Raw genomic sequence first — 24,520 nt, 5'->3', positions numbered from 1 at the left:
TGTTGTCAATACTATTTTGAGTAATCTTTTATCTGTTAGATCAATTAAGAAAAATAAAAGCTTTTATTTTATGTTCACTTACACCTTCTCTGATGCTTTTCCTTTCTAGATGTATGTAGATCCAAGATTCTAACCTTTATTGTTTCTCTTCTCTCTGAAGAACTTCTTTTAACATTAACATTTCTTACAAGGCAAGTCTACTGGCAACAAATTCCCTCAATTTTTGTTTGAGAAAGTTTTTATTTCTCTTTCACTTTTGAAGGATAATTTCATAAGATATGGAGATCTAAGTTGGTGGGGATTTTCCTCAACAATTTAAAAATTTCACTCTGCTCTCTTCTTGCTTGCATGGTTTCTGAGAAGCTGGATAAAACTTTTATCTTTTCCTGTCTATAGGTAAGATGTTTTTCCCTCTGTCCTCTTTCAAGACTTTTTTTTTACCTTTGATTTTCAAAAATTTAAATATGATATGTCCAAGTGTAGTTTTGGGGCATTTATTTTGCTTGGTGTTCTCTGAGCTTCCTAGATCTGGGTTGTGGTGTCTGACAATTTTGGGAAATTCTCAATCGTATTGTTTTAAATATTGCTGTTTTCTTTCTCTCTTTTCCTTGTGGTGTTCCTGTAACATGCGTGTTAAAACTTTTGTAGTTATCTCTCAGCTCTTGGATATTCTGTTCTATTTTTCCCAATCTTTTTTCTCTTTGGATTTTGGTTTTGGAAGTTTCTATTGTCATATCCTCAAGCTTACAGATTGTTTCTTCAGCCCTGTCTAGTTTACTGATAACCACATTAAAGACATTCTTCATTTCTGTTACAGTATTTTTGATCTCTAAAATTTCTTTTATATTCTCTCTTAGAACTTCTATCTCTGATCTTACATTATCCATCTGTTCTTGCACACTGTCTACTTTAGCATTAAAGCCCTTGGCGTATTAATTATAGTTTTAAAAAATTTGTGGTTTGATAATTCCAATATTTGTGGCATATCTGACTCTGGTTCTGATGCTTGTTCAGTCTCCCCAGGTGTACTGGTAAAAGGAAATGTGGTCAATAGGCCTTTGTAGTACTGTAGTGGTAAGGTGTGTGAGAGGGAGAAACATTCTGTAGTCTTTAGACTAGATCTTAGTCTTTTCATGAGCCTGTGCTCCTGGACTGTGAACTTCACCAGTGCCTGTCAGTTTTTTCCTTCCCACCCTTAGGTGGGACAAGATGGCTCGAGGCAACTGGAGTTGGATATTAATTCTTCCCTCATGTGGAACACTAGAGGGAACTGATTTGGAGTATTTTCCTTCTAGGCTTGTTGGTTCCCTTCTAGGTAGGTTAGTCTCTGGTAAAATAGTTTCTCCTCAGGGTGGGCCTTGTTAAGAAGAGTATGGTGTTCTGGCATTTCAAAATAGTTTTTTTTTTCCCCTCCTCTGCTGAAAGCATGAGGAGATTTTTCTCTGATACTGTGAGGACCTGATAGAGCTTCTGGTGGTAAAACTCAAGAAAATTGTGTGTCCTCTATGACCAGGTGCCCCTGTACTTTTTGACTCTCAGACTTATTCACTCTGAGCCTTCAGCAAATTCATCACAGTCCTGGTCTTCCTACTCCAGCACTGGTTCCCATGGGTAATTCTGTTCCAGTAAATATGATTGTTTCTATTTGTCTGCTTATGGAATTTGTGGGGGAGCAGTTTTCCCTGTGACGTCACTTCTCTGGGACATCGAAGAAGAGTTGTTGATTTTTAAGTTTGTTCAGCTTTTTACTTGGTAAAACAGATTGGCAGATTCTGAGCTCATTATATGCCAGACTGGAAATCGTAAATCTGTATTAACTTTTTACAGTTTCCTAGCCATTTTCTTGGGTTCTAGACTGATTTCTTTCCCTGATATTCATATCTATTTGTATGTTCAGCTGGTGTCTTAATATCAATAGGCTTTAATTGTAATTAAGTACATCTACTTAGACCTGTTCTCCCATATAACCTTGCCTCTGCTCAGAATATGATCTTCCCTGTTACTTAGATTCAGAATTTCAAACCTTTAGTTATCGTTAACATTTCTTGTCCATTCACATTTTAAAAAATAATTTTTCTATATCCTCTCATTTCTGCTTCCAGAGTTTCTTTCTTCTATTGTCAATGCTCTTGTTGAGCTCCTTGTTTTTCGGGGTTTTGTTTTTTTTAGCTAAATAGGTTAAGATAATTTCAAGTGATATATTCACATCCAGTCACCACATCCTTTAATTCAACACTGCTTCCAGTTGTTGTGGCACTCTCCTGTCCTTTTTCCTCTTTCCTCTTTTCTTTTTACTTTAATCTAAAGAGTTTTCACACTAGGGTAAATGCTAGGGAATAATACAGAGAGTTACAAAACAGAGTTCACAGACTTTTTTTTTTTTTTTGGTATCATATTTCATTTACTCTAAGATCTACATTTTTTTCCCTCCATGTTAAAAAATTGCCACATATCAACATTTCTCTTAAAATAATATCTTAAAATTGATAGCATCTTTGATTTGATGAAAGCAGTTTTTGTAAGGGTAAATATGGGATTGTACAATATAGGGCCAGTAAATTGGTGATGGAATCTGGTTTTCAAAATGGAAAGAGAATTGTATAAAATCTAGGACCTTTTAGTTTTATGGCCGAAGAATATTGGTTCCATTAGTGAGATCTGAAGTGTATTCTGAGACTGTAGAGTGAGGATCTGGCCAGGAGGAAAGATGATTGTAGATATTTCAGAGATACCTGCTGAGATGGGTTAGTTATTGACAACACTGAGAACATACTTTTTCAGAAATTATCTTTTTAAAATAGACATTTTAGAATGGGTATAGAAATCTTGGTCAGAGTCATTTTTCCCTAGAAATCAGAAAGCATTTTTCCACGGTCATCTTGGTCAGTTTTCAGAACTCTTGTGAAATTCAGTCCCTTCAGATTCTTTGTGTCAAATGTTTTGTTGTTGTTGTTGTTGTTGTTGAAGCTTTTAAGATTTATTTCTTCATCCTCTTGAAATTTCAGAGGTTATACCTTGGAGTTTATTTATTTTTATTCATTATGCTAGTATTTATGTCCTCTATTTTTGGGAAACATGTTTTTTCAACTTCTGGTGTTCCTTCTCATCAGATGTTGGACCTTCTGAATTAATCATCTTGCTACTGTTCTGGTATTGGGGATTTTAAAAAGGTTCTCTTCTGCTATTTCTATCAGTTTTTTAAAAATCTTTCTCTTTTGGGGTGTTGATAGCACAGACTTCTTAAATCGTGTAACTTTCTTGTTATATAATACCATTACTAAATTCCCATTTCCAGTGAATTAAGGTTGAACTCTGAACTTGTGATTCTAAAGTATGGTCCCACTTAGATATTTTAATTTCTCCCTCTTAAAATCTATCCTTTAAACAAACATGGGTACTCTGCATGTATTCCATCTTTTACCTTTTTAGAATGTTCTTTCTAGTATGCTTATCTCCTTTTCTCCATTCCTGCCAGAATCCTGCTTACTTTCAAAGTGTCTCAAAAGCTACCTCCCCAGTAAAGCCTTTTCCCTAATTCTCCCAAAGCCCTCTTCATTTATCCTCTCACCTCCCAACACTTTGTACTTAAGATGGCTTTTCTTTGGCTGCCATACCATTCTGTGTCCTATATGGTTATCTAAGGGTTTCTCTTATGCCTCTCATTAGAATTTGAGTTTGTAAAGGGCATCACCTGAGTCTGTCATCTTTGATTTGAAATAGCCTATATATGATAAATGCTGTTTATGTAATTTTAAAAATTTTATTTCCTTCCAGTTTTATTGAGATATAATTGACATATAGAACTGTGTAAGTTTAAGGTGTACAGCCTAATGATCTGACTTTCATACATCATGAATGATTACCACAATAAGTTTAGTGAATATCCATCATCTCATATAGATACAAAATAAAAGAAAAAATATATTTTTTCCTGGTGATGAGAACTCTTAGGATTTACTCTCAACAATTTTCATATATAACATACAGCAGTGTTAATTATATTTATCGTGCTGTATGTTACATCCCTACTACTTATAACTAGAAGTTTGTACCTTTTGACAACTTTCATCCAATTTCCCCTCCTCCTCCCCCCTGCCTCTGGGAACCACAAATCTGATCTTTGTTTTCCATTGAGTTTTTTTGTTTTTGGAGTATAATTGGCCTACAACACTGTTAGTTCCTGGTGTACAACATAATGATATGATATTTCTGTACATTACAAAATGGTGACCATGATAAGTCTAGTTATCTTCTGCCACCATACAAAGATGTTACATTATTATTGACTATATTCCCAACACTACATTTCATACCTGTGACTTCCTAATTTTGTAACTGAAAGTTTGTACCTCTTAATCTCCCTCACCTGTTTGTTCTCTGTATCTATGATGCTGTTTTTGTTATGTTTGTTCATTTGTTTTGTTCTTTAGATTACACATATAAGTGAAATCATATGAAATTTGCCTATTTCTGTCTGACTTAACTTCACTGGGCATAATACTCTCCAGGTCCATGCATATTGTTGCAAATGGCAAGATTTCATTCTTTTTTGTAGCTGAGTAATATTCTATTGTGTACCACATTTTCTTTATACATTCATCTATTGATAGGCACTTAAGTTGCTTCCATATCTTGGCTATTGTACACACTGTTGCCGTAAGCATAGGGTTGCATATATCGTTTCGAATTACCGTTTTTGTTTTCTTCGAATAAATACCCAGGAGTGGAATTGCTGGATCATATGGTAGTTCTGGTTCTAATTTTTTGAGAAACTGCTCTACTGTTTGCCACAATGTCTTCACCAGTTTGCATTCCCACCAACAGTGCAAAGGATTCCTTCTCTGCGCATCCTGGCCAACACTTGTTAATTTGTTGTCTTTTTGCTGATAGCTGTTCTGACAGGTGTGAGGTAGTGTCTCATTCTGGTTTTAATTTGCATTTCCCCTGTGACGAGTGATGTTGAGTACCTTTTCACATGCCTGTTGGCCATCTGTATGTTCTCTTTGGAAAAATGTCTATTCAAGTCCTCTGCCCATTTTTTAATTGCTTTTTTCTTCATGTTGAGTTGTATGAGTTTTTTGTATATTTTAGATATTAAATCATTGTCAGATATATCATTTTCCATTATCTTCTCCCATTCAGAGGTGGCCTTTTCATTTTGTTGGTAGTTTCCTTCATTGTGCAAAAGCTTTTTAGTTTGATTTAGTCCCATTTGTTTATTTTTGCTTTTGTTACCCTTGCCTGAGGAGACATAATCCAAAAAAATATTGCTCATCTAATTGCAAAGAGTGGACTGCCTATGTTTTCTTCTAGAAGTTTTATGGTTTCAGGTCTTATACTTAAGTCTTTAATCCATTTTGAGTTTATTTTTGTAAATGGTGAGTTTGATTCCTTTTCATGTAGTTGTCCAGTTTTCCCAACACCATTTATTGAAGGAGCTGTTTTTCCCTATTGTATACTCTTGCCTCCTTTATCATAGATCAGTTGACCAAATAAGTATGAGTGCTTTTCTGGACTCTATTGTGTTCCATTGATTTATGTCTCTGTTTTTGTGCTAGTACCATACTGTTTATATAATTTTTGAATTGCGTCTCTACCTTTTGAAGAAGTATGAGTTCTTCAAGGCCTAGTTCAAGTTCACTTCTGTAAAACCCTTCCAGAGCTACTACACATATAACTGTCTTAGCAATTAGACAGTTTTTGTCGTCTTTTTCTGTGTGACGCTTCTTTAAACTGGTGGGACCTTGTTTTATTAACTCTTGACTCCCCAGTACACAGTGCATAACATATATATTTAGTAAATGAAAAAATAATCTGTTTCTTTACTTTCACATTACTTTGTTAGTATCTCTTATAGCACTTATCACATTCTAATTTCTTTGTGGAAGTATTTATATTTCCTGCCCTCCCCTTCCAGATTCTAATGCTGCAAGGGGAAGGGGAGGGGAAAGATCTTGTCTGACTTTCCTTCAAAGCTTTACTCATGGAAAGAATAGTAGCATTTATTCATTCAGCAATTATTTTTTGAGCATTTATTTTGTGCCAGTCACTGTTAAATGGACAAAAATCCCTGATCTCATGGACATTACTTTGGCTAGCTAGGAGAAACACTATTAATACCTATTGAATTTAGTATTAGCTGAAAATGATCACCTGTGAGGAAATATTTCTTTAGCTTTTATTTATTTCCCTAGAATTTTTACTTCTATATAGTGTACCTTTTACACTCTAATTATACTTTTTAGCCAAATAATAGCTGCCTTTTATTAAGCATCTGCTCTGTGCTAGGGACTTTACATGACTTGGTGATAATAAGCAATTTGATTTAATCATGACACGTAATTAGGAAGCAGGAGAGCTGGGATTTATGCCAAGGTCTGTCTGTTGTTAAAGGCTATGTGTACTCTTTGTGCTGTACCTCATTTCTAATTTCTTTCCATTTGTTCAAGACGAGTAAACTTTTAAAACCTTATCTATATTTTTTTCTTTCTGAATAGCCACAATATGAGAACACTTCCCTCCAGACTCCATTTTCAGATCAGTCAGCATCCCATTCCCAGCAAGACGAGCTTGAGCAAAAACTCGCATCTACTGAGAAAGAGGTTTTACAGCTCAATCAGTTTCTCAAACAAAGAATAAGCCAATTTAGTGAAGAGAAGAAGAAACTGGAGGAAAAGGTAGGTATTTTTCATAAAGTTGAATGAGGTCAGTGACATTCCTTCAGCAGATAATTATGTCATCTACACTGTGCCAGGTGTCATACCAGGTTATATTTATATTGAAGTAATTAGTTTTATAGCAACTTTTGGGAAACCCTGTGCTATTTACAAAAATCCAGCCACTTCCCGCCCCTTTTTTTTTTGAGAGATCAGAATACCGTTGTATATTATATTATGTTTTTATAAGTAATAGTAAAACTTTTTAAAAGTTAGTTGCCTACACTGAGATGAGACACCAATAACTGTTCTCCTTTTTCTTTTGGGGCCCTATATCTTTGTCATGTGGGACATGAAGGATTGGTAAATGAAATAAAAGTGGTCTTTCTTTTATAAGCAAATGACTTCAAGTTATTTAAGCTGAAGTCCTTGTTTCAGAAGTAGCTAAAAGCCAAATACTATTTCTGTCTTTCTGGGTACCAAATAACATTTTTCAGTGACAAATTATAATGTAGCATTTCAAAGGTATTTTAAATATCATTTAAACTCAACACACTTTCAACGTCTACATAACACTGTTGAAATGACAAAGATATCGATAGTCTTGACCAAATTTACACATGTACAGGCAATAAAAACTACACCAATATTGTTACCTGGCTAACCATCAGTTGTAAAATCAAACAAAAATTCCAAAACTCTTTATTTCAGTGTTAGGAGAACTTGAAAAATGTGAATCTTAGAATTTATGAAATAAGATAAATCATACTTAAGTTGGTGGTGGTCTTAACTATATCTGGAACTGTTGGTAAATACACTGATGCCTGAGATTAGGATGTTGGTTTTGATAATATTTTTTTGACACAGAACCATTAAATATTCATAATCTTTTTCTTTAGCTTAAAACCAGAGATAGATACATCAGTAGCCTGAAAAAGAAATGCCAGAAGGAGGCTGAACAAAATAAAGAAAAGCAGAGGAGAATTGAGACCTTGGAAAAGTATCTAGCTGATCTTCCAACTCTTGATGATGTGCAGAGTCAGAGTCTACAGGTAACGGGAAATAAAATGCTTATCTTTAAGTGACATGAAAACATTACTTTTAAGTTGACTCTTTAGACATTTAATTTTTTATTTTTATTCATTTTATAAATTTTTGTAATTAAAATTTACTTATATATTTGGCTAATTATAAATTACATCTTTGTGCTTAATTGCTATTTTTATTAACTTTAATTAGAAACTTTTCTTCATTTAAGCATAAATAGATCTTTCTTGTTCTTAATTAATATGCAGTTCCCTTCCTAATGAACCTGTCATTTACTGTTGAACTCTTCATTCCTAAACCAGTGATGCCCCACCCCATACACACACATGCATGTCCCTCAGTTTTGACTTTTCCCAGTATTCTCTGGGATCCACCAAGGCTTAACAAGACCTTTTAGGGCTATCTTTCCAGGTATTTGATTTGTTTTAATCATTCTTATTAATCTTTCCATGCATTCTTTCTTATATTTTAATCTATGACCGCATTTACTCCTCCGACTTCTCTTCTGACCATTTTCCTTTCTTAGCAGTATTTCATCCAAAATCTTTCTACCAACTCTGTTGAGGCCTGTCGTCTTGAAGACTTATTTGTAAATCCATTAAACTTACTCTTCAGTCTTTTCTCACAATCTTTCTAAGCATGGGATTTTCAGTCTCAGAACTATTGACATTTGAGGGCAGGTAATTTTTTTGTCATGGGATTCTGTCCTGTGCATTAAAGGATGCTTAACAACATCTCTGGGCTCTACCCACTGGATGCCCATAGCACTGCTCCTCCTCTTCCCCCTAAAACCAGAAATGTCTACAGATATTTCCAAATGCCTCCTGGGGTGAGTGGGAGGAGATCACTCCTAGTTGAGAATCATTGATCTAATCCATGGAGTATCATTATTCTGTAGACTCTAGACTTACAACACATTATCTGTTTATGTTAATTTATAAATTGTAAAACTAAGAGAGGATGATGTCCTGAAAAAATAAAGAAGGACCCATAGGAGTTTATATGAGCAAGAACAGAGAGGAATATAGATTTTAAAACATGTACTCATGCCACATTACACCCATTAAGATGGCTAATATCTGAAAAGCAAAATAACAGGCATTGGTAATGATGTGGTGAATTAGAATCCCTTGTGCACTATTGACGGGAATGTAAAATGGTATAGCCACTATTGAAAACCATATGATGGTTCCTCAAAAAAATTTAAAATAGAATTACCATATGCTCTATCAATTCCATTTCTGGTTATATACTCAAAATAATTGAAAGCAGGATCTCAAAAAGATGTTTGTACACAATGAATATTCATAGCAGCATTATTTACAATAGCCAAAAGGCAGAGGCAACCCAAGTGTCCACCAGTAGGTAAATGGATGAGCAAACTGTGGTGTATACATAAAATTCAGCCTTAAAAGGAAAGACATCTTGACACATGCTACAACATGGATGAACCTGTGGACATTTTGCCAAGCGAAATAAGCTAGTCACAAAGATAAATTGATTAAAGATAAATAAATTAGAGAAAAATCGATATGAGGTACCTAAAGTAGTCAGATTCAGAGAGACAGACAGTCAAAGCCTGGGACTAAGGGGAGAGGTCGTTAGGGAGTTTGTTTTGTAAGATGGAAAGAGTTCTGGTGAGTAGTTGTACAACAGTATGAATGTACTTAACACTACTGAACTGTAGACTTAAAAATGGTTAGGATGCTAAATTTTATGCTACATATATTTTGCCACAATTGAAAATAAAATTTTTAAAATACCCCCAAATTAAGGTCATTCACCTTTCTCTGTCTTCTAGAAATTTCTGACCCCATTCTCTTCTCCATAATCCCATTCTCCCAGCTCCCTTTTCACAAAGGAGGAGATAATGTTAAGTACTGTACATGAAATGCAGATATTGTGATTTAAACCATAAATCTATTAATTCTTGAGAACCTAGTAACAGTTTTCTGGTAGAAACACACTTAATATTCCTTGTGTTATAAACTTTAAAAAATTTCTCCTTAGCTACAAGTTCTAGAAGAAAAAAATAAGAATTTGCAAGAAACTTTGATAGATATGGAAAAAGAGCTTGAAGAGTTCAAAAAGCAGTGCCAAGAAAAAGAGGCACAGCTAATATGCCAGAAAAGGAAAGAGAAGGAGTTGGTGACTACAGTTCAGAGGTAAGAAAACCTTTGGTAATTCTTTTATGTTATTCTTTATTTTTCATAAATAAAGTTTTATTTCATAAAAAATAGTTATTATTTTTCATAAGGCATTTTACTTAAAATAAATGACTGTTTACCATGTACCTTCCAAGTTTACTCACATATCTTACCTCACGGGAGTCTTCTCTTTTAATTTAATACAGTTAGAATTGCAGTGAATATTAACTGCTAATATAGTTTGCCAATGTATTTAAGCAGGGAAATTAATATTAGAGTCCTGACAAACCTAGAAAACTATGCCATATATGCATCTACGTGTACTCTGTTTTGTAAAACTTAAAAAAAACTTTAATAGATTGTCAACTATAAATAGATTTAAACTATCCTGAAGAATAAGACAACAACAAAAAACTTAAGAAATGTACCTTTTATGCTTCTATCAGTTATATATAATTCAATGTAACTCACTTTTTAAATCAAAATCCATCTGATAATTCCATGCTAAAATTGCTTTACTACTGTTTTCAAAGTCTTAAATATGCCTGATCTACTTTTTTTCCTTGGATTTCAGTGCAGAAAACCTCTGATTTCTGGGACAATTCACACTCTTCAGTGTTTCTCATCGCACCTCCAAAAAAATTTATATTCCTTTGATTCTACCTTTAGTTTTCTCCAATTTTCTGCTTTATTTTTATTTATTTTTTTATTTTTTGAAGGTACAGGTATTTTTTTTAAATGTTACATCATCACCTTTTTTTTTTTGCCGGGGTGTGGGGTGGGGAAGGTAACTAGGTTATTACTCCACATCTTACATCCTATTCGCTAGTCTCAAAACGACTTCCTGGCCTCCACTAATTCAACCGTATATCTTTTTTCTTTCATCTTCTAACAAAATGAAAAGAGGTAATGCATTTGTTCTGTTTTATAGGGCATTATGATCATAAACTCAAGCTGTGCTGTTTTATGAAGAGAACTAGGAACACCTGAAACTAATTTGCATGTCTGTTTCATTCCGTTGTGCGCTTTCACATATTTAATATGATTTTATACCTTCTCTTTTATTTAGATTTTCTCTTTTATTAGGTTTTTGAAGAACATTGAGCCTAGTATTCTTGATTTGGAAAGATTTAGTATAGTACACTTCAGAATCCATTTTCTGTGTCTTATCTTGATACTCTCTTGAGATGATACCATCCTAGGAAACTTCTCTTGATTTTTAGTAGATGTAAAGGACCAAAGAAGGTCTTCTAAAGTCCTTCAATATTGTATGGCTGTAGGATCACTTGACTTGAGGGGTAGGAATGTTATTTCAGTTTCCTCAGCTACATGATGTAGACTTACTTAAGTTGCAGAAGAACTTCAGATGTGTTATGTGACTATAAATTATATATCATTACATTTATCTGTTTTTATGTAATATCCCTAAGTTTCCTGCTTTGTGAATACATAAGAACTTTGGGGATTTAAAGATGAGATAAGAAAAATTTTCCGTTAGAAATGAAAACCTGAGTAAAATATATGGATGGGATTAATGTGGTAGTTGGTACCTTTGCTATTCAAGAGATTTATTACTTTTCTAAGTGAGTGTACTTCATAACATAAACAAAACAAAAATGTACATGAAAGAAGATTTGTTTGATATTTTTCCATGACAGAGTATGTTTTCCCCTCTACATGGCTGGTTCTTTTTTCCCTTTTTAATATGAAAGATCTTAATAATTTCAATGTAATTATTTTCTTGGAATGTTATAAGTACATAGAATTAGTGTCTTCACACTGAACTGGGACAAAAACAACATATTTTTCACTTTTAGACTGAAAAAGCAAATACTTTTATGACTAGTAACAATATATATTGCAGAGCACTCAGTACATTCATAATATATAAAAACTTCTCTGGTGCCATTGTTTAACACATCTTTCTTATACTATTTAGGACTGTCAGCTCTTTGTCCATAGTCTAGATACAGCATTTCTTCTTTGTAGGGAGGCAGGAGACAGAAAGCACAATAGCCATAATACTTGAAAGAAAAAAAATAATGAAAATATCAAAACCCACATTGTAAGTCTATTTCTCTTAGCGTTTTGCAACTCGAGTGTGATTACAGGCTAAAGTGGAACTGTTCCTTGATGTCTTGCTATTGTGTTTGGTTTTGGTCATTATTGCTGATGGTAAAGTTTCTTTTAACCCAATAAATACTATTCTTCCTTTCTCAAAGCTAACATTCCACCCCAAAACCCCCCACCACCACCACCACATACACCTCGTCTGCCCTTCGTCTTTTATTCTTATCTGACTTTTTTTTTTTTTTGGTTTCAAGTTTATTTATCTATTTGTTTTTTAATGGCAGTACTGAGGATTGAACCCAGGACCTCATGCATGCTAGGCATGCACTCTGCCACTGAGCTATACCCTCCCCCCTTCTTTTTTTAAAAATTATTTTATTTATTTATTTTTTAGTGGGGGGAAGTAATTAGATTTATTTATTTTTGGAGGAGATACTGGGGACTGAACCCAGGACCTTGTGTATGCTAAGCATGTGCTCTACCACTTGAGCTATACCCTCCCCACTATCTTTTATTCTTAATGTACCGAAGGGACTACTTTTTTGTTGTTCCATCTTCTAAAACGCAACTCTAGGCCAAGCATAGCATGAGAAACTGTTAGGCCAAGTAATAAGTATATTAGATAGTTGCTCTGTTAATGAAGGAGAGATGTAATTCTGCTGGTTTAGGCGCCAGCTATCCTTACAAACAAACTTTTGCTGAACTCAGAATGAAGGGCAGAAGATGGGTATCCATATTCTTAGACTCCCTAGCACAGTCATCCTAATCAAGGAACTCTGCTTTTTGGGAAGAGGGAAAGTATGGGGCTTAGATTACAGAGCTCAGATTAGGGGCATGAAGGACTTCACTAGGTCCTAATGATGTCATAATACTAAATAACTCTTGCCTCTGGTCTCATATTTGCTATTTCTGAAAAGATAACCAGCCTCCATTGTATTTCTTACTTGTATGAAATATAGGCACTCAATTTGTTCATCTGCTGTCTGTAGGTCTTTATTATTGCTGGCTTTAAAAAATATTTTAGACCCTAAGAAGGGACTTCATTTATGTTGAAGTCATTTACCAAATTCAGCACATGGAGCTTATTTTCTTCATATAATTATGTCTTTCTAAAACAGTTTGCAGCAAAAAGTAGAAAGATGTCTTGAAGATGGAATTCGCCTTCCCATGTTAGATGCAAAACAGCTTCAGAATGAAAATGATAACCTGAGAGAACAGAATGAGAATGCTACTAAGGTCAGTACATCTCCTTTGATAATGACCTTTGATAGTGAACTTTGGTAGTGAAATCTATACTATATGAATAAATTTGCAGATAAATAATTTATACTTACTTCTTTTTTATTTATATTTTTGTTAATATTTATAATTTATGGAATTTTAGTTTCAATATTTTTATTTGGAAATAAAATAGTAATTTAAGTAACTTTAAATAATTTAAATTTAAATAAAAGCCCAAATAAAGAAATTATATTACTTCCTAGCAAAAACAATGGGATATCTTTTTCCTTCCTAAATTATTCAAAATCTGTCTCAAAGTTATGTTTATAAATTGTATAGATTAGAGAAAAGTTTTGTCAAGCACTAACGAAAGACATTTGCAGTTTTGTATTGTATGTGTGAATCCAAGTCATATGGCTATTTAAAGGATACTCAATATGAGTACTTCTGGTAAAAAAAAAAATAACACACCTTGATTTTTTAAAATATGAATTTATAATTCCCTCTGCTTTTGTTTTCTTGAAATTTGGTACTTCTAAAAAAGCAATGGAAAAATCAGTTTGATTCAGACTGATGTATTTCCTGTGTTCTGTGTTCTAGATAATAGACAGCCAACAAGATGAGATTGACAGAATGATTTTAGAAATTCAGGTAAGAAGTGTTTTGTGCTTATTTTAATTTAACTCTGTACTGATTTACTCTCAATGATTACATATCTAAAAATATTAAAGCATATATGTTTTTGTATGAAAAGATTAATAGCATTTGAGGTGACATTGCAAATTCTTCAATATTAATCTTTCAGTTTTTTAGAACAAAAATGATATTTGGTAAATCAGTTCTTCAAAATTGTGAAGATTATTCTTCTCTATTCCTTACCTCTTATCTTTTTAATTGGGTGTAGTCTGTCTCTACTACTGAGAACATACTTGGTTAAAGTCATCAGTGATTTGCTAATTAAAGACAATGGGCTGTCTTTAGTCCATTGTGATTGCCCGCTCCCTCCTAATAAGTCTATACGTTATTTTTTCTGTGTTTTCAAAATATAATACTTCGTTTACATGTTTGTGTCTTTGCCTCCTACTTAGTTTTTTGAGAGTTGAGTATGGTAGATCGTTCTGCATATCTAGAGCTTAGAATGTCTAACCCATAATACAAACCAAAATTTGTAGACTTAATGGATTTTCATTCTTTTATTGATTTGCCAGACATTTACTGAGCATCCGCATATAAGCCAGGTACTGTTCTTGGCACTGTAGATTCATTAGTGAACAAAGCAAGTCCCTGGCCATTCTAGTGGGGTGAGATGGAGAAAATGGAAATATAATGTCAGGTAGAAATACTTGCTATTATTAAAAAAAAAAAAAAGAAAGAAAAGAAAAAGAAAAGTTGATAGAGGGTGATGACAGATAGTGCTGCATTAGATACAGCAGTCATGAAGTTTTTCTTGAGGAAGCAATATTTGAACGTAGATCTGAATGAAGATAACCAGGGGAAGAACATTCGAGGCAAGGAGAGCAGCCAGTGCCCTGACTGTGCCTGGTGTACTCCAAGACTAGTAAGAAGGCTGCTAGTCTGGAACACAGTGATCATGAGGTATAGTGAGAGGTGACTGAACGGTAGAAAGTAGCCTAGGGCAGATCACATAGGGGTATATGTCTTCGTATTTTATTCTAAGTATGATGGAAAGCCATTGGACAGATTTTGCTGAATCACTTTATTTTTATACCTCCTAATTTGAATATTAATTCTCAAAAATGGAAGTAAAAAAGAAAAACATAAATGGTTGAGTGTCAGAATTTATGGACAATCTGCTTTGATTTTCTTCTGGCCACATTAAGTGATCTATCAAGTTAATCAAACAATACTTCAGTTCAACAAATGGGTGGACTTGTTGAATTGATTCACAGAAGTTGTTAAACTCTTTAGTTTGTATTCCCACAGTCATAACTTTAGTTGTTCTGCAAGCCATTCGAATCACAAAATGCTTAGCTTCCTTCAGCCGTTATTTTGTATCATAGACCACAATGAAAGGAATATCTATTTCATGTGGTAACATTTTCCAAGGAGTGAATCTTATAAAAATTATCTCAATCCAAACTGAGGACAGTCAGTGTTGTCCTTTGGCATTGACATTTTGTTGGGTAAAACTTGCAGAATTTTTGAAAAATTTATTTGTAGGATTTGTCACATACTCTCTCTCACATTATAGATGTTTAGGATATATTTTATTAATTGAAATGTGCATTTTTTTCCATTCAGTGGAAGCATCATGATGCAATTTACTGTTACACATTAACCAAGTCTTTTAATCATATTTAGATATGGCTGTATGTCAATAAATATGTGGAAGAATATATAATTATATGGCTTTCCATTCTTTGATCTTAAAATGCTTGAGTTAACATTCTTATACTTCTTCAAGCTAATTAGAGAATGGAAGTCAAATTAATGAGATGCATTTATTTCCAAATATTCAGGCCCAAACAATATACTCATTAATTCTATTGTCTTATCTTTTGAAGCAATTGCTGTCTTGTTTTGTTTTTTGTTTTTTGGTCTTAGCCATTCTGACCATCTAGGTCTATAAATTTAGGACATAGTTTGCTCACAGAGATAAACAGCAAATGTTGATAACTAAGCTCTACATATTTACCAAGATATTATTTAAAAAGAAAATTACAGATGGAGACAAATATGCCTCAGATAATGCGAAAATTTTTTGCTTAACATACTCATTTAAACTTGTTATTTTTGGCACTTCACAGTTGAAAAACCTTGAGTTTTATGTTTCTTTTGTTATTTGGCTATTTGTGATAGATATAAAAGGTATGTACTCTGTAAAAAGCTGAAAACTTCAGAATATTGTTTATTCTGAAAAAATGAATACTAGTTATTTACCTATCATTGGAAACCACAGGATCCTAAAGAGAGCACTTTGGGTTGAAAAAGTATTCTTGTTGCTTTATATTATAATTAATGGGCATATCATCAAGTTGATACACATAATAGAGAATTCCCTCCAATTACTAGTTATTTAGAGCTCCTAGCTTTTCATTTTGCTTAAAGGATGGCCAGCCTTACTCCCGTGTAGATTGTGATGTCCTTCCAATGTGCTCAAGCTATTTAATTCCTTCAGATACCTTTTCATGACCAAAATAACACAGATACTTTACAGTTAAGAATAGCAAAGAACTTCACAACCATTTGTAACATGAATTATGCATTTTAGCTATTAGTATACTATTAAGTTTATTATAAAATGTCACTGCCATTCTAGTTTGCATATTTTGTCCCCCCATAGTGCTGGGAAGTTGTTCCATTTTTGAGTGTTCAGTAGACAAAGTCAACTTGGTATTATCAGAATTTCACGTTTCACTGCTTTGTTATATCCCTGCAAACTATTGAGAAAGCCAAATTTGTTATAAAGTTTACTTGGCTGATTCAGAGTACTGCATTGCCTTGGGGACAACAGGTTATTCTTACAGTTTAAATTTTATGACAGAAGAGAAAAGTAAAATCCCATGTTTATTTTATGTACAATTCATAGGAGATAAAAATAAAGCATTGTCACAGAGTAAAAATGCTATTATTTAAAATACAACTGTAGTTTACCACCTTACACCAGAAGTCAAATAAATACATACCTGGTGTAGGTCAGTGGCAAGTTTATTGATTCACAACTTTGGAAGTTTGGGGAGAAATCAGTCTTCTGCTAGTTATATTGTGTTTGTTGTTGAATATAGAAAAAGTAGTATTTCAGGTAAAAGTATATGCTGATTTTGAAGTTGATTTCAGTGCTATAAAAACAAATTTATCTACTATTTTGTTCAACCATCAGATGATATTGTTAATTGGTATGAACACCTTTACTCATTGATCCTTTAGAAATATTGCCATTCTTTATGTTCATGAAACCAGTTCGCTAAACTGGCTTCTCCTCTTAACAGGTTTTTCTTCTGTCAATTTGCAATATATAAAGACTTTTGCAGTAGAATGTTTTCCATCATTTTCAATAAACATGGCTACAGTCAGAATGTGTATAAGTTCTTCATTGGGCATTACTTTTCTTCCTATTTATTTCTCAAAAGTTCATTTCACCTACTACATAAGCTCGTTTCTGGTGAACTGTTATCAATGTATGTTATTGTAATCTTTTGGCAGAGGAGACACAATGTAAAAAGTTTTGTTATGATTATTTGTTTTTGCTAACATATAAAAAAGTTTCATTGAAAGAACTTATGCATTTAAATGGCCTTTCTGAATTGACAGCTATCAATGAATGATAATATCACAAAAGTAAGAATGGTGCTTTAAAAGCCTTTAAGACTATTCACTTTTAACAGCATGATTGAGACCACCTATCTTAAAACTGTGACAGTCTATCCTGTTTATAACGCTTCAAGAGAAGTTCCTTCCACAGCCTCAGAAGGTTTTATTCCAATTTTTAGAAAATTTCTTCATTAAACAGGTTTTCTCAGTAGATACTGTGAGAAAATGGATCATAATCCTGTACAATGTCATATAGGCAGAATATAAGAATTTATTTTCTTTACCCTAAATAAATATTGATTTGTTTCCCATTATTATTGTGTGATGTTTCTTTTATTTTTTATATTATCCTACTTTTGTAATATGCCGTGACATGAAATCTTTCCCAAAGTTTTTTAATTTTTAAGTTTTACCTATGTGTAAGTGCGTTATATGTGTGAAAAACTGAAAATATTCTTATCAGAAATTAATACTAACTTTTAAAAAAAGCCTAGCAGCCAGAAATATGTATTCTATCAAGGCAAAAGTAGCTTTTTTTAAAAATAAACTTTCTCTCTAATCTTTGTACTTAGAGAAAAATCTTTAATGTGCATATAGGCCTGTTGTGTGCACATTACAGTTGTTGCTTAATTGAAGTCTTAGAAGAAGATATGTAATAGGTGGATTTAACTTTTGAAAAATCAGTTCTTTGCATCTGATGTGGGGAGTTGCAGAAAGGGAGTCAGCTCACTTGAATCATGAAAGAATATTCTTGAGCCTGTTTATGCTGTGAGTGGTCACCAAACCTGTATGGATATTCAGATTATTTGGGGTGATTTTTAAAATACAGATTTCTGGGCCCCATTGTGAACATAATGAGTCAGTTTCTCTGGGGTGAAGCTTGAAATGTGTGTTTTTGACAAGTTCCCTGGGCAGTTCTGACTTGTGGCCTGATAGTAGTCTTGGTTCTAGAGCCCCTAGGAAGTCTGGTACAACCCTCAGCTTGCTCATTGGACCATGAGCAGAAATTGACTGGGAAGACTGAGATTTAAGTCCAAAAAGTGGTTTAGTTCTGAGACACCTGGCTGTGTTCTGACACATTTAAATTGTTTTGGTAGCTCTTACTTATAAGCCTGAGGACACATCAGGAGCTGGAAGAAAAGGAACCCAGGCAGGTGTTCTCTTCTTTTTATTGTGCTGATGTGTTAATAGCAGCTTTATTGGTGTGTAATTCACACCCTGTAGTTTACCCATTTAAACTGTACAATTCAATAATTTTTAGTATACTTACAGATGTATGGAACCAAGACCAGAGTTAATTTTAGAACATTTTTGTCATCTCAAGACTTGCCACTTTTCGCTGTCATTCTCTTAAACCCCATGCCCTCCTCAGCCGTAGCAGTCACTTCCTGTCTTTATAGATTGGGCTAGATATTTCATATAAATGTAATATGTGGTCTTTTGTACTCTTCCTTGACCACACCAGCTATTAAGCTCCATTAATTGCCAGGTCAACACTGTTGTTTTCAGCAATGCCCTGTGGCATAAATTGCTTCATAGACAGGTCCATACTGGCTCCTTTGAAGGAATAGTTTCTTAGGTTAGTGTTTGAGATTTTTTCTGTTCCCAAGAGTGCCCTTCCCAGCTGTGTCTTTTACTGTTTCTCTCTTGGAAGCTGGCCAGCCTACGGTTTAGCCTGTTCAATGAATCTAACAATATCTTCCCAACCGCCTTTGGCCACAGCCTCCTGCTGTTTTGAGAGTGCCCTTAGGCTTGAACTTCACACTCTGTTGCAGATGAATTCAGTTCCTTCAGGGCTCTCTGTTCAGAGCTCTCTGTTCTGTGGCCTGTTTCTCCCCAGGCAAAATCTCTGAGCCTACCTGGTATAGGTGGGAACTATGTCACGCTTCTGAGTGACTCTCTAGGAGGGGAGCGCTAGTGGAGGATGGACCTGGCACCTGCTCTGGATCTCTTGGCTTGCCTTTCTCAGTGGGGACTCCTGCCAAGAAGCCAAGACAGGGGCAGTCGGACGCCACTATTCTCAGTGGTGCTATACCCCAGGTAAAAAGCCTTCATCCCATGAGAGGGCCTGAGCAGAAGAATGGAGCCCCCATCTTTTGGCTGCACTTTCCTGGAACTTAGCTTCAGCTACAGGTAGCTGAATGCAAGGATGAGAAATACTGATGCCCTGCCTCTTCTAGGAAGATAATGTTCCAACTGGGAATTGGGGAGAGGGAGCCCTGTGTTCTTGGCTGTCCCAATCTGGAGTAGAATTTCTATCTTGCTGAGCTATGAGGGATTAGGGATTGAGTGGATTTTGTTTGAAATACCACAGACTTCTGCTGTTCTGAGTTGTAGTAGCTTTTCTTGAATGTGTGTTTCTTCATTTGCTATATGAACCATTTCTGAAACTTTAAATGTGCTTTTATAATTTGCACCAGTTTCTTTGGGGAACACGTCTGAGGAGTGCCTCATGGTATCATGCTGGAAGCAGAACTCTCAGGCAGGTTGTTTTTTAAAATTACATCGGGTAGCAGGATGATGGTTAACTTGAGAGGAATTTGAGCTGTACACTATCTTCAGTTATTATAGACAGAAACCTAAAAAATGACTATATTTATGGTACTTGCATATTAGTTTTACAAATATTTTTAAAATTCTTTTGATCAGTGTGGAAGAATGAGGAAAGGGAATTCACTATTTGTCCACACTTAGGCCAGAGTGAGAAATGGAACCTCTGTTGTCAGATGTAGAGGTGTCATTGACGATGCTGGTGATGGTACTACATGTTACAGAACAGTTCTTTCTGGTTTATGTTTATTATCACTAACCCTCAACAGTAATCTTACAAGGTAAGAAAGAGCATATTTTTATACATGAAGTTGCTGAGATTTAAAAAGGTGTGCCCAAGGTCTCCGCTAAGATTCTAATTCATGTCTGTCAGACCTCAGAGTTTGTGCCCTTGGCCGTTACTCCTGGCTGCCTCAAAGTGAAAAATCCTGAAATTAAAAAGTATTAGTCTGATCTTTCCTTGTGTAAGCCTTAAGGGAGGGAATAGTTTTAAGGGTGTTTTCCTGGAATGAAAGGTATTTAAACTGGAGTGCATTAGAAAACTAGTCCGCCGTGGGAAGCATCTTATGTTCAACCTGCCTAGAAGTAGGATTTGGAAATTTTGTCTCCGAAGTGAATGTTTTTTTAGTACATTATGCTGTACAATATGGTGGCATTATTAGCTCCTTGAGATGAATAAAATGCCTGCTTTTTTCCCCCTGATAATTATTTCAAGAGCTTTATAGTGGGTTCCCAGGGTCTTTGAACAATACTTATCCAGTTCAGCACTTAGCACAGTGCCTTGTGCATAAAAGATGCTCAGTAACTATTTTGAATGAGTGAACATAGCCTTTTACTTAAACAAAACCAAATTAGGTATTGAATTGTTACTTTTTCATGCTTTTTCACTTATTCATTAATTCAGTTCATACAGTAACTGTTAACTGAATTTCCAGCATGGACTAGGCACTCTTATAGGGGATAATTAGTGATAAAAGACGAGAAAAAAAAAAAAAAAAACCTTTGCCCACAAGAGCATTCACCCTTAATGCTGCATTTGGAATGGATTCTTTTTATTTCTAGCTTTATTAGTATAGTTGACAGGTAAAATTTTAAGTTATTAAAAGGGTATATATATCACAGTGATTTGAAATAAGAAATGGGCTTTTAAATATTTAGTATAAGAAGAAAGGAACTAGTATTTCTTGCATAAATATTTTATACTAGGTACAGTTCATTTAGGATTTTTGGTCATAAGCAACAGAACCAATTCAATTTAGCCTAAGCAAAAATAGTAGAATCTGCTATATTACAAGAATGCAGAGATATCTGTGGAACCCATAGATTGGAGTGAAGCCTGGCTGCTCTTACTTCAGTCCGCTTCATTCTTTTCTCTCTCTGTAGACTGATTTCCTTTCCTTCTTTAGCTCACATGGCAGAATATGGCTGCCCCACAGCCCTTAAGCTCTGTAGTTCATTTCCGACTACCTGCAGAGACTAACTCATATGCTCTGGGTCGCATTTCCTCAGGTTTGGTCAGGTGTTCATTCAGCCCGATACAGTGAACTATGCCCCAGGAATATAGATATGACTACTTATGACCCATGGGATTTGTGAATAGGCAGACAACCAACAGTGTTGTCTACATACACATAGTATAATTTTCACAATACTTTACAAGGTTGGAAAATCATTCTGATGACTTCAGAGCTTAGAAAGATTAGATAGCTTAACCATGATTACATAGCACATAAACTATACACCCAGAGCCTAATTTTGTCTGATTCAAAAATCTTATTCTGTTGTCATTAACTCTATACTTTTTTTTTTCCAAACTGTTAACTTATATTTTTTGAGATATAATTGACATATAACATTGGTTTTAGGAGTGTAAAATAATGACTTGATATTTTTATGTATTGCAAAATGATCATCATAGTAAGTCTAATAATAAACGTCTATTACCACAGAATTACAACTGTTTTTTTCTTGTGATGAGAGCTTTTAAGATCTACTCTCTTTGCTGCTTTGAAATATACAATATAGGATTGTTAACTGTAGCCACCATGCTGTACATCACCAAAAAAAATAATAATAACTTATACCTTTTGACTACCTTTTTACCCCCTTTACCCATTCCCTCCCCTCTCTCACCCCCTTCCTTTGGCAACCGCGTATCTGTTCTGTATTATCTCTGAGTTTGGTTGTTTTTTTTTTTTTTTTAATTTCACATGTAAGTGAGATCATTCAGTATTTGTCTTTGTCTGGCTTATTTCACTTAGCATCATGTGCTCGAGTTCCATCCATGATGTTGAAAGATTTTATTTTATTTTATTTAATTTTAATTGAAGCACAGTCAATTACAGTGTGTCAATTTCTGGTGTACAGCATAATGTCCCAATTATGCATAAATGTACATATATTCATTTTCATATTCTTTTTCATTAAAGGTTATTACAAGATATTGAATATAGTTCCCTGTGCTAGACATAAGAAATTTTATTACCTATTTTATATATAGTGGTTAACATTTGCAAATCTCAAACTCCCAAATTTATCCCTTCTCACCCCTTTTCCCCCATTAACCATAAGATTTGTTTACTGTGTCTGAGAGTCTGCTTCTGTTTTGTAGATGAGTTCATTAGGGTCTTTTTTTTTCTTCTTTATTTTAGATTCCACATATAAGTGATATCATGTAGTATTTTTCTTTCTCTTTCTGTCTTATTTCACTTAGAATGATAATCTCCAGGTCCATCCATGTTGCTGCAAATGGCAATATTTTATTATTTTTTATGGCTGAGTAGTAGTCCATTGTCTAAATATACCACAACTGCTTTATCCATTCATCTGTTGATGGGCGTTTAGGTTGTTTCCATGTCTTAGTAATTGTATATAGCGCAACTTCGAATTAGCGTTCCCTCAGGATTCATTCTTTGTATGACTGAATAATAGTCCTATCTGTGTGTATATGTGTATAAAATCACATTTTCCTCATCCATTCGTTTGTTGATGGACATTTAGTTTGCTTGCATGTCTTGGCTATTGTAAATAATATTGCAGTGATCTCGGGGTGCACATATTTCAAGTTAGTGTTTTCATTTCCTTTGGATAAATTCCCAGAACTGGAATTGCTGGATCACATGGTAGCTCTATTTTTAGTTTCTTGAGGAACCTCCATAATGTTTCCCATAGTGGCACCAATTTACATTCCCATCAACAGCGCACAAGGGCTCCCTTTTCTCCACATCCTTGCTAACACTTGTTACTTCTTGTCTTTTTGATAGTAACCACTCTAACAAGTGTGAGGTGATATCTCATTGTGGTTTTGATTTAGATATCCCTGATTAGTTAGGCTGAGCAACTTTTCATGTGCCTGTTGGCCATTTGTATATTCTTTGGAAAAATGTCTTTTTAGACCTTTACCCTTTTAAAAATTGGATGATGATTATTTTTGCTCTTGAGTTGTATAAATTCTTTATATATGTTGGATATTAACCCCTTATTGGATATATGGTTATAATGTGCCTTGGAGTGGATCTCTTTGGATTCATGTGAACTCTCTTAGTTTCCTGGATCTGGATGTCTGTTTCCTTCCCCAGGTTAGGGAAGTTTTCAGCCATTACCTCACTGAAGTTTTCTATCCCTTTCTCTCTCTCCTCCTTAAAATGTGAGTGTTGGTCTGCGTAATGTTGTCCCATAAGTCCTTTAAACTGTCTTCACTCTTTTTCACTTTTCTTTTTGCTGCTCTGATTGCGTGAGTTTCACTGCCCCGTCTTTAGATTCGCTGATCCTTTTTTCTGCCTCACCTAGTCTACTGTTGAACACTCCCTGTTGTGTTATTCAGTTCAGTTAATGTATTCTTCAGCTCCGTGACTTCTATTTGGTACTTTCTTATATGTGTTGAAATTGTCACTTTGTTCTTACTTTGTTCTCCTTACCTTGGTGAGCATCTATAAAGATTATTTTCTATTATTTGGAAGTCTTTATCAGGTAAGTCACTTATCTCTGTTTTACTAAGGTATTTTTCTGAGGTTTTATCTTATTCTTAAATTTGGAACATATTTATTTTTCTTGACTCTCTGTGTTGGTTTCTATGATAAAACAGCCACCTCATCCAGTCTTGAAGGAGTGGCCTCGTGTAGGAGATGAAATTTTCTTAACTTAATTTTCTAAAAGGTGTTGAGAGAGACTATTAAATTTTATTAAAGAGTACATTCTGTTTATTACTGATTTCTAGATGCCATTTATCTTACCTTGTTAAGTATGCATGCTCCTTATTAATTGATATTTCTTATGATAGTAGCACTATTATCTTACCTTTTATGTATAGTTACATATGCTATTGGAAAAATACTATGCTTGTATTAATAAAACATAATGGCATGAAACCTTTCAACTGTACTTAGTAATAAAGTGACTGATTTATGCATTGTTTCTAGATGATTTAAATATGTACAATAAAATGATGGCCAAAAAATTGAGAGGAACTTGCTTTTTAAGGTTTTTTTGGTGATTGTTTTTGTTATTTGATTTATTTAACTAGACGGAATAAATTTAAGGTCTGTAGCATAAATCCTA

At 34.3% G+C, this 24,520-nt stretch overlaps 1 protein-coding gene across 6 annotated transcripts in view; it reads left to right on the top strand.

The window, feature by feature from the left end:
• The window catches only part of CEP85L (centrosomal protein 85 like), a 217,633-nt gene that overhangs the window by 154,407 nt on the left and 38,706 nt on the right, over positions 1–24,520 (top strand). For all 6 annotated transcript variants that reach the window (XR_004321929.1, XR_004321928.1, XR_004321930.1 and 3 more), the window contains 5 exons: positions 6,498–6,677; positions 7,556–7,708; positions 9,714–9,868; positions 13,039–13,156; positions 13,742–13,792. Coding sequence is in view for 2 of the 6 variants with exons in the window: in XM_032484777.1 (XP_032340668.1) it covers positions 6,498–6,677; positions 7,556–7,708; positions 9,714–9,868; positions 13,039–13,156; positions 13,742–13,792 (657 nt within the window). In the remaining 4 variants the exon portion in view is untranslated. The remainder of the gene's footprint in view (positions 1–6,497; positions 6,678–7,555; positions 7,709–9,713; positions 9,869–13,038; positions 13,157–13,741; positions 13,793–24,520) is intronic.

Source organism: Camelus ferus, chromosome 8, assembly GCF_009834535.1.
Source record: "Camelus ferus isolate YT-003-E chromosome 8, BCGSAC_Cfer_1.0, whole genome shotgun sequence".
Classification (NCBI taxonomy): Eukaryota; Metazoa; Chordata; class Mammalia; order Artiodactyla; family Camelidae; genus Camelus; species Camelus ferus.
Note: the sequence above shows the minus strand (reverse complement) of the source record. Positions and strands in the feature narration are given on the sequence as shown.